This window comes from Halyomorpha halys, unplaced genomic scaffold (genome assembly GCF_000696795.3).
Source record: "Halyomorpha halys isolate HHAL.00 unplaced genomic scaffold, Hhal_1.1 Scaffold387.1, whole genome shotgun sequence".
NCBI classification, from domain to species: domain Eukaryota; kingdom Metazoa; phylum Arthropoda; class Insecta; order Hemiptera; family Pentatomidae; genus Halyomorpha; species Halyomorpha halys.
Window position 1 is genome coordinate 1,114,284 of NW_027108721.1, and position 10,535 is coordinate 1,124,818.

General features: G+C 29.0%; 1 protein-coding gene across 1 annotated transcript in view; it reads left to right on the forward strand.

Moving 5' to 3' along the window:
* The first annotated feature begins 131 nt into the window (after nt 1-131).
* The window catches only part of loaf (lost and found), a 398,449-nt gene continuing 388,045 nt past the window's right edge, over nt 132-10,535 (forward strand). The window contains exons 1-2 of the mRNA XM_014422727.2: nt 132-249; nt 8,350-8,510. Of these exons, the coding sequence (XP_014278213.1) occupies nt 8,465-8,510 (46 nt within the window). The 5' untranslated portion in view covers nt 132-249; nt 8,350-8,464. The remainder of the gene's footprint in view (nt 250-8,349; nt 8,511-10,535) is intronic.

Genomic DNA, 10,535 nt, shown 5'->3' on the forward strand with positions numbered 1-10,535 from the left:
ATATAGCATTTGTGACCCCTAACACAGGCAGCGGTGCACATACTGATCGAATGAAAACCTTGCATCAAAGGAACGATTTATATTTAAAAATATTTATTTCATTTAAAAAAACTACGAGTGTTGTTACACCTGATTACTTTTTCTTCAAATAGATATTATCCCTTTCTATTGTATCTCAGGATATATTTCTAGTCTTAACTCTAAAAAATAGAAATATTTTATTAATAGCATTCTCTGAAGTATAAACAGGTACCTTTTGTTACTTTTATGTCCTCTTAAATGTTTCTTTAGTTATTGATACTAACTAATATTTAAAATAGTGTGTGATGGTAGCTGTTAATTATAAATTATTCTCTTAGGATATCTTACTATTGCGTTTTAGATAATTTATTAAATTTGTATTTGGGTATACTGCTTACAAAGTATAATTATTTCTTTTTAAATCATAAATAAATTTAATTCTAATATGATAAAATTAAATTTTAATTTAATTTCAGGCTTTTTAAGTGTAATTGTTATTTTTTTAATAATATTATGAACTTTATTTACACAGGCATAAATAGAAAATGAATTACATAGTCCAGCGCTGCTATGAGCTGAACCTCCTAGAGCCAACATTTCCCCACTTGATATTTCATACATAATCGTTATGTATTGATTTTTTTTCAATAATATTAATACATCGATTAAAGTATTATTAAAATGAAAAGTACAATATTGTTATGAGAGTTTATTTTTTTATATACAGTACAAAATGTTTCAAAACTGCAATGTTTTTATTATTCAGGACGATTGTATTTCCTCTTACTATTTATCACATAAAATACTATATATCGGTAAGTGAACATAAAATCTGACTATTGCCATGACTAAACATTTATTTTTTCCTTTAGTGAAATATCATAAATATAAAATTTTTCATATCATATATTTACACATTGTTACTGTTAACAATCAGAGATATTAAATTATTTCGAAAATATAAAATTAGAGGTACTGTAGAAATTTTTTTTTTTTAAATTTGGCATTTAAGCCCTGTCAGACTAGTTCCATGATGATAAGACTAAACTAATACTAATGACCATCTAATTTAATTAGAACAGTTCTAGAGAAAATGGTAAAAGTGTGTGAAATTAGTGGCATTTGTGGTAAGTAGATTTTAGGAAAACAGTTACCTTAACTTCCTAGGCTTCTACCTTATATAGACATGTTGTACCTCAAATACATAATAACAGTTTTGAAAAATTTTTGTTTCTGAGCTAGTCTGCTCACCACATACATGTATATGTATGTGATGAGCAGACTGTATCCATGCAGACCATTTTATGATACTTTGTTATTTAGATTCATGAAGTCTTAAAGCTTGTATTTTCATTGGAAACTTGGATGCTAAATTATCCAGGCGTCTAGGTACTTTCCCTTAATATTCCACCCAAATATTTCAAATATAGGTTAGTGAAAATAAAAATAGAGGCTTAATACTATTTAACTATTGTTTATTATCTATTAAAGTTGAAAATATTAAGTAATTAAATAAAAATTTATCCAATCAAAGAAGAAAGAGGAAAACGAATATTTTTCTGTGTCTATGATTGTAACACCAGACTTTATATTCTTAATATTTCTTAAGCTAAATAATCACATATAAATGTTACATGCACTCCTTTCTATCACTTTTATAATATTATAAATGAGGGATATTAAAGTCACTGACACTTTTCTATCACTTCATTAAACGTTGGCAACAAACCCAAAGAAAACTGCATAACAAAGTTTGGTGCAATGAAGGGAGTGGCAAAGAGCTCTGCTCTACCTACCATATGAGGGGATAGAATGGGCATCCTCAGGTCAATAGTGAAAATATTGTATATAAGAGTGTAAATGCAATCTTACTATCTATCAATAAAAAAAAAAAATATCAAATGAAAGGAATGGCGACCAGAGTAACCAATTATAGACTTTTTTTCCCCATATTTCCCTTCTATTTGTATATAGAATGTGAACAGAAAATGCAAGATTAATAGATAATTGGGGGACACCTATTTTCACTCCTTTCACGCTATTTCTATTTTAATTAGGCAATGAATACTGTGTTTTATTAACAAAGCTGTGAGCCATCAATCATCATAATCATTTTATCCCCTTTACTGCTTGCGCAGTGTGGAGTTACAATTTACAGAGTCTGGACCAGATATCTCGTTCTTGGATCATCTCCCTTCTACTCCAGTCCATATCCCGCCTTCTGGACGCCTCCTTAACACTCTCCACTCAGGAAGTGTGGGGTCTTCCGATTGGCCTTCTTTCCTCCATGCGAGTCTCATATGGCTTTCTGGCAGTTCTTTCCTGGTCCATCTGAAGGAGATATCCGAACCATCTTAGCTTGTGCCTCTCTAGGATGCTCTCAGCTGGTTTGAATCCGAGGTTAGTCCTCAGAGTAGTCTACTTCATAGTAGTCCTCGATAAAGTGATAAAGGAAGCTAACCTTAGAACGAGACACCTAAAGAGTTAGGACACAGGAATGTACAAACCATAAAATGTTCTGTGTTGGCTTTTGCGGATGACCTGGTCTTGCTGGCTTCTAATGACCGAGACCTCCAATACAACATAAGTGTTATGCAAGAGGAAATGGTCTCGATAAACATGAAAATTAACCTGGAAACGACCCAATATATGAGGATAGGAAAGAAACCCCGGAGAATAATGAGGGTGAGTACAGAGCTCACGGAGAAAGGCTAGAGCAGGTCCAAAATTTCAAATATCTAGGTGCTCATCTCAACGAAAGCGGCTACATTGATGAGGAAGATTCTCAAAGAATCAATGCAGCTGGAAGAATATTTAGTTTGCTTCGAAGGGGTTTCCAGGGTAAAAGTAAAGTGATGAGAAAAACTCAAATAATGATCAATAAATCGGCATTCCTCTATTCTTTCCTACTCATCTGAATCGTGGACCCTCACCATGAAAAGGCTGTGATTGTCTAGTGGTTAGAACATTGCATTGTGAGCCATCAATCATTTTTTTAAAATAGGTCATATTATTGATTGTACAAGTTCAAATTTATATTGTTCACCTTGGGAATACTCAAATAAATGAGAAAAAGAGAGTTTGAGGTATAATAATAGAAACAGCAAGGGAATGAAATTTAAACTCAGAGAAAATATTTATACCTCTTTAGGGGATAAAAAAAACCCTTCATATCATCATTAAATTCTAATGTATTGATAAAGAATACAAAAATACATTTTCACTATGTAGAGAGTGACCCATAAACTATACAAAACATTACATATAAAGTGTAGAATTTTTTGAAACTGGAGTTTGGTAGTCATAGTCTCGCTCCAAGACCTTCAATTAAAATTTAAATTAAAAAAATTAAATTTTAAGAAACCCAAAATATATCTTAAAATTTAATTTTATACATAGTCGATAGTATTGGAGTTTTAAAAAAATGGTATGTGTGGCAATATAAAAATTAGTTTTTAGCATCTTATATTATCTGGTATATATTTAATTTACTTACCTCTGTCTTTTGCTGTTATTATTTTTATTTCTTAAAGAAAGAAAAATATCTAATACAATAAATTTATTAAAAATAATGACTGTTTATTGACATAGTTTGTATTGTTCATATTACAATATGATTGTAGTGTCATATCTCGAACCCACCACTGCTATCAATTTCTCCTGAATTATTTAGAAAACAGGAAAACAAAATAGATAATATAAAAGAGATAGTATACAATAAAATTCATTTTATTTGTTTTTTAATAACTTTTCTTTATTTTTGCGACCATTATTATTAATATTAGAGAAAAAGGTAATTAACTTTTTTTTGTTGTGACTTTAACATCTATTTTTGTACCTTATAACTATGTAGAGACAATGTGTTTGGGAGAAATTAGATTTGTTTTGACATTTGATTAAATACATGGATCTTGATGGTTTTTCAGATATTTTCTAAATCCTGAATATAAAATATTATTAATTTATACTGAAAAAAAAAATGTATAAAATATTATACAATATGTAAAAATGTAATGAAATGTAAATGTGTAATTTAGGTCTTGCCATGACATTATTATCAGACAAAATATTTATTGTTTATGTGAACAACTAATTTTGGTCATGTGAAATTTAAAAAGTTAGATAGGATTTCTTTATTTGCCTTGGGTCACCACTGAATGACTTATATTTTGCGAGGCACTGATTTAGGGCAAGTATGGGTATAAATTGTAAGTATTCCATAATTATTTTAAAATATTAGTGTATGCATACTACCCAAGGATAATATTTAAAAAGTATTGTTAATTCTTTGGTCCATTATTTCTTGTTACTTGATTTATAACATAGATATTTGGTATAGTACTTTTTTCCTACTTAAGCATAAGTATTAGTATGTGCCAAAGTTTTTTTTATTGTAACACTAAACTGTGAAAAACTTGCCTTTTGAGATAAAAAGTATAATACATCTAAAAAAATGTATGAGTATTTTTTTAATCTTCGGTAGTATCAAATTTATGTTTTAAAATAATTTGTACAATATTTAAGCAGATATATATGAAGTAGCTGTTGACATAAACTGATACAAAGAAGTGTAATAAATTAATCTGTACTGCTACAACCCATGAAATGTCAGGGTTTTAGTACATTATAAGGAAGTACTATTACTAGACCAACGGTTGTGCAAGGTTGTGTGTTTTTTCCCCAGTTAAGGGTACCTACTTTATGAGGCTGGGCGAACCTCGGAGGACTCCCAAACCCACAGAGTTGACTCATTGCTTCAGCAACAGAATAATTAATTATTTGCCACCTGGAACCCGGGTCTTTGGTTTGGAGTTAGTATCACAGTTCCTTACCACTGAGGTATCCTGCTCCCTTACAAAGAAATATATATAAAATTGGACTACAAATTCATTCCACAAATTTATTGATTGAGGAGTACTCATAAAAAAACCTTTTTTTTACAAAATGCAAATTTTTATTTAAAACTAGAAAAGTTTTTCTGCTTGTTTATGAAATGAAATATTACAATATGGTTCTTTAAGTTTCTTTAGTGTCTTCTTGAAATTGATTCAATCAAAAAACTTGACATAGATAACCTTGAAAGAATAAACTTTAATATAAATATAAAGGGGTTTAATATTTATTATATTTAGTCAAGCTGTAGTATTGGTAACATACTTTCTACTTCGAACTCCTAATGCTACAATTCAGGTAAATAAATACATTCTCCTCTAGACGAATTTTCAGAGATAGAGGATTTATTTAATACCTTCTTTATTAAATAACTAGGATATTCACTGGAAATATTGAAATTTACTTTAAATCGTTTGAATAAAACGTAAATTCAAATTATTTTTTATTGTTTTTCTTGTTTAGTTTTTTTTTAGTTCTCATAAATCCGTTTCATTGACCAGTAGATAAATGACATTTTGAGAAACCTTTGTAATCTACTATATACTGTGTTAACTGTTTATTTGTGCCATGGAAATTTATGCAAGTTCCATTCTTCCACCACTTCACTGGGCTTGATCTTCAAATAAATTTCTTCACTGATCACTATTTGCAACAACTAGGTGGTATTATAATACACTCATGATAAATTATTCTGATGAATTTTGTTTCCTATAAGTTAATTTTAGATGGTTTGAAGTTCCTGATTACCTTCACTATAGAATATAGATTTTTAGCTCAAATGATTCTTCAGAAATTCAATTCTCATATGTGGCTTCTCATTTTTACAGTCATAATCAAAAGCAAATTTTCTGGACTTGCAAAATAGGTATTTCTTTCTTTCAATCATAGGGTTAATAACTTAGCATTGGTAAGTTAGTTATTAGGCTAGAATCTTGAAAAGTGTATAACTTAATGGATCAGATAAAATGAATGCAAACTATAAAGCATTATAGTAAAATAATAATGTATAATAGAATACAATGAATAGTGTAGAATATAAAAGATGATAATTATAACCCTCCAAGAGACTCCCAAAATGCATTATAGAATGGAGGTTACTCAAAACTATTTTTTCTACTTTTAGTCTCACATTAATGAGTAGAAAGTTGAAACTAATGTCATATATGTGTTTTTGGATGGTAATAGAAAATGAATTCAAAAAGACTCAGTAAAAGTATATGTAATACATTTAATGTATTATACATACTATATTATAAAATTTAAAATTATTATATATACTATATAAGTACATCATACATATATAATACATGAAATGTATTATATATGTATGATGTACTAATTTTATTTTAATGAAGGGTACAAATAAAAAAAAGGATGCTAATAATGATTTCCTCGAAAATGGCTTTCTTTATGTCTTTCCAGAAATAAAAAAAAAGTTCATCATGTGTTTTCTTCTTAGATTGTGAGCTCTTTGATAAAAACAATTAATTTTTTGCTCATTTATTATTTAAAATCCGAATATATAGTATTTATTTATTAAATCTAACTACGGGAAAATAATGAGGGCAAGGATATAAAAATAAATATAAATTTACCAGAATTTTTTTTAGGAACTGAAATTTATTTCTTCCAAAATTGAACTACATAAATCATTGCCATTTCATATATATTATATTTTTTAGAACTATGTGCCTTAAACTCTTGTAATTGTTACAGAAAATGATAAATTTTGTATTGATTATTCTTTACAAACATTATCTTGCACGTTTCCCCACTGATGTCATTGTGGATGTTTTAATTTGTGTATTGAAAAATTATTTGATGTAATATGTGCTTTATTTTATCTAGTCCTTTGTAAAAAGTTACTGTGAGAAAACGTTTTTAAAATAAAAAATTGTTTTTAAATTTCTTGTACATTATTTATTTAAATAAATAAACAAAATATAGAATTAATAAGACCCGTTCTGATACCTTAAGAGTCTGGAAAGGATACCACCCATGTTTTTAAGAAAGAAAATTTTTTATGTATTTGAAAAGACCTTTTATACTTATAGGTCCCATTTCTTAATAATCCATGTAGTTTCAGGCTAAGATTCATAAAATGTGACTGATATCAAAGCATTTCTTCAAATGTTCAAAAATTAGAAATGAGTGGGGTCTTAAGCAGACATTAATTATAGAACATAAATGAGTATAAAATAATAAATATTCATTACAATAAAATAAGAAATATACATAACTAAAGTTATTAGAAGTGTAAATAATCATAGTTGGGTTGGAGAATAATTATAGGAAGTTATTAGGTCAGTGTACCTAATCGTTATTGAGATTCAATAACTTCAGAAAGTACCCAATTGATGATTTGTTTTAAATTTTCTTCTGTGGGTGGTGTATTTAGTAATTGTATTGGACAAATAAAATTTAAAGAATCTTAAAATTGAGCGGTTGCATATTATATTTAGTTTTTCCTTATTTGGACACATAGAAATTAATTAATTCCTCTTCAAAATGAATGATTATTTATAAATTTCATTTTAGTTTTATAAATGTTAATGTAAATTTAGGTGGTGGAGTTACAACTGTTTTTACTTCTTTATTTTTTTTTGCTATAGTGGGCTATTATTTTCAAAATTCTACTCGCTAAATTAGTACCTTTTGAATCCTAGACATCTCATTCAGCTCTCTTTGCATATTCATGTTGCTCAATTTTGTTTCATGTCTCAGTTCATATAAGTTGTTTAAAGGTCTTTGGAGCCTTTAAAGAAGAGCTCAGGTGGAGAATCAGAAGCGATGCCAAACTAATAGAATTGTATGGAGAGCCTGATATCCTCTGTGCAATTAAGAAGAGTAGGCTCCGATGGTTAGGACAAGTGGAAAGGATGGAGCCCTGTAGGCTACCTATTAGGATGCTAAATGGTAGACCAGAAGGAAAAAGGAAAAGGGGCAGACCCAGGAATTGGTGGTTTGATAATTTGGAGGATCATTTAAGAAAGATGGGAATCAGAAATCGGAAGAGTCTTGGTGGAAGAATGGCGAAGCATGGGAAAGAATGGTGGAAGAGACCCAGGTCCTGCAAGGACTGTAGCACCCAGTAGTGAGTAAGTAATGTTATCCCAAGAGGTTGGATTGCTGAAACAGAATACCGGATTAAAATAATCTCACTTAATAAATGGGGTTGAGTACCTGACCAGTACTCCATTCTACTTTGGTTCATTTGTTCATGTCCAAAAATAAATATTGTTTTGTAATTAAGATAATTTTTTCCAGTATACTAAGCTTAAGAAGTTAGGGCATTGATATTATTTTGATTCAAGAAAGTTAATTACTAAATGTCAGAATGAATAGGCATTGCTATTTACTGATCTTACGCCCAGGTATCCTAGGATCTGTATTCTGAACTAAACTAAAGTTACTTCCTCCTTGGCAATGTTTCAGAGTTCAAGTGCTGGAAAAGAGGGAAATAATAGGATAGAGAAACAGTGTCCACTAAGTGTATCTACTCAAGGCACAACTTCTTCATTTCTGACCAAAAAGTTGTCTTAATTTACCGATGGAATTGGAGGATGCACCTTTGGTGTTAGTGGAGGACTTTAGAGGTGAGTCTCTTTTATTTTTTGTAATTTATAATAATCTATGTATATAAGGGGCCTCTCGATGCTAGAAATGGCATAAGAGGAAGATAAAGAAGAAGAAATTTATGTTTATTGCAAAATCTATAAGAAAAAGTTATGAAGAAAAGAAAACTTCACTTTTGCTTTACTAAAAAAATTATAAACATAGTAAGCTGTATATAAATTTGTTAGTTTGTAAAATCTCCTCTTTTATTTTTTGAAATGTATAATAATTTTGATTATATTTATCGCGGTTATAAACCCACTACTTGGAATAAGAATATGGAAAATTTCATAGATGTTGCTTCAAAAACCTACAGTATGTGCTCTTGTAGACTGGTATTTTTGGTATTAGGAGTCGTTTTCAAATCAAATGTGTGTAATACTTAACTTGCCTGTCATTAATACAGCCAAATCCAGGTTTTGGAAATTCTAGGCTAGACTAACTATTACACATAACTCAATCATCTACCAAGTATATAGGTCATTTATTATGGAACCCTTTCCGTTTCTACTGGATGGGTGCATTCACATAGTTACCTACATTGCAAGGTTTAAGAATAAATATTATTACTTTTTATTTTTTACTTCAGCTTTTGGTGCATAACATTATATTCATTTGTACTTGACAATTTTAAAACAAATTACTATTACTTATTACCACAAAATTAAATTACAATTTTTTCTAATATATAGTTTATAGATGATTGATCATAAGTTAATAAGAAGGAGATGATCGGAGCTGTGGTCAAGAAGGAAGAAAAAAATAGTAATCAACTATTTATTTATTTCTGCTGATGTTTCGAGGTCATTTGAGGGACCTCTTCACACTTCCACCTAACAGACTGAGCCTACAACGTAGGACGAAACGTTGGCAGATAATAAATAAATTGGAAGATAGCTGATTGACCGTGTTTATCAATAAATGGAATTTGGTCCGGGTGCGTTCAAATTAAACTCAAATAGTAAATTGGTGTACTATTTCAATTTAAGCCAACGTTTCGCTCCACGTTGCAGGGCTTCGTCAGGGCTAACTAGGTACAAACACATAAGTACAAAAAAAAAAAAAAGAATAAGTGGAAAATAACAAGGGTATACAATGAAACGTAAAATTTAATAAGACAAATTAAAGGTTTTAAAAAATAAATGAAAACGGTAATAGTAACAGATAAAGAGAAGAAATATTAAAGAAAGTACAAATTAAAAGATGAAAAGGGACAAGAATAAAATCAAATGAAAATGAACGAGACAAAATTCAGACTAACGAGACTGTTAAAATTTATTTCAGAAATAAACAATATTACTGATTGCATTTCAATGAGTTTATAAAAAAAAAACCAAAAAAAAAAACCAAGGAGACGTCATGTAAAGTAGGCCAACAGAAGTTTCATAGTCATATTATTTTTTTAGTTTCGTCCTAAATCCTCAAATATCAAAGAAATTATAAATTTTTGGAGGATTATTTTTTCCCGATGTTTATTGTTCACTTTGTTCTTACTCCTCTGCATCGAAATTCTATGTTATTGAATGTTAGCTCTTCAAACCTTTATTAACATCATTGAGACATGATGCCCTTATAAAAGCGAAACAGTAATTTGAAATAATACTTAAGTAATTTGAAGAAAAACATTTCAATCATTTTATTTTATATCTCTGGTTCTAATTTTTTTTTATAAGAAAAATTTTTCTTTAATTATATTATTTCAAAATTTTTTGAGACAAGGTAATTATTTATTAAATAAATCAAAAATTAGAAATTAGTATCCAATTCTGTCTCATCACTTTATTTTTCAGTAATCCAACGTTTCGGCCATTCTAGCCATGTTCAATACAAACTCTTCCTCACATTAATTTAAAATTTTTTTTAAATTTCTTTTGCAGGCTATTCTGCCCAGGTCATTTTCTTTATTATAAGTTCAAAACCTATTTATTTAAAATTTAAAAATCATTAACATTTAATTTTCCTCTATAAAATTATCAACAATTAAAAACCTTATTTTAATTAATTAT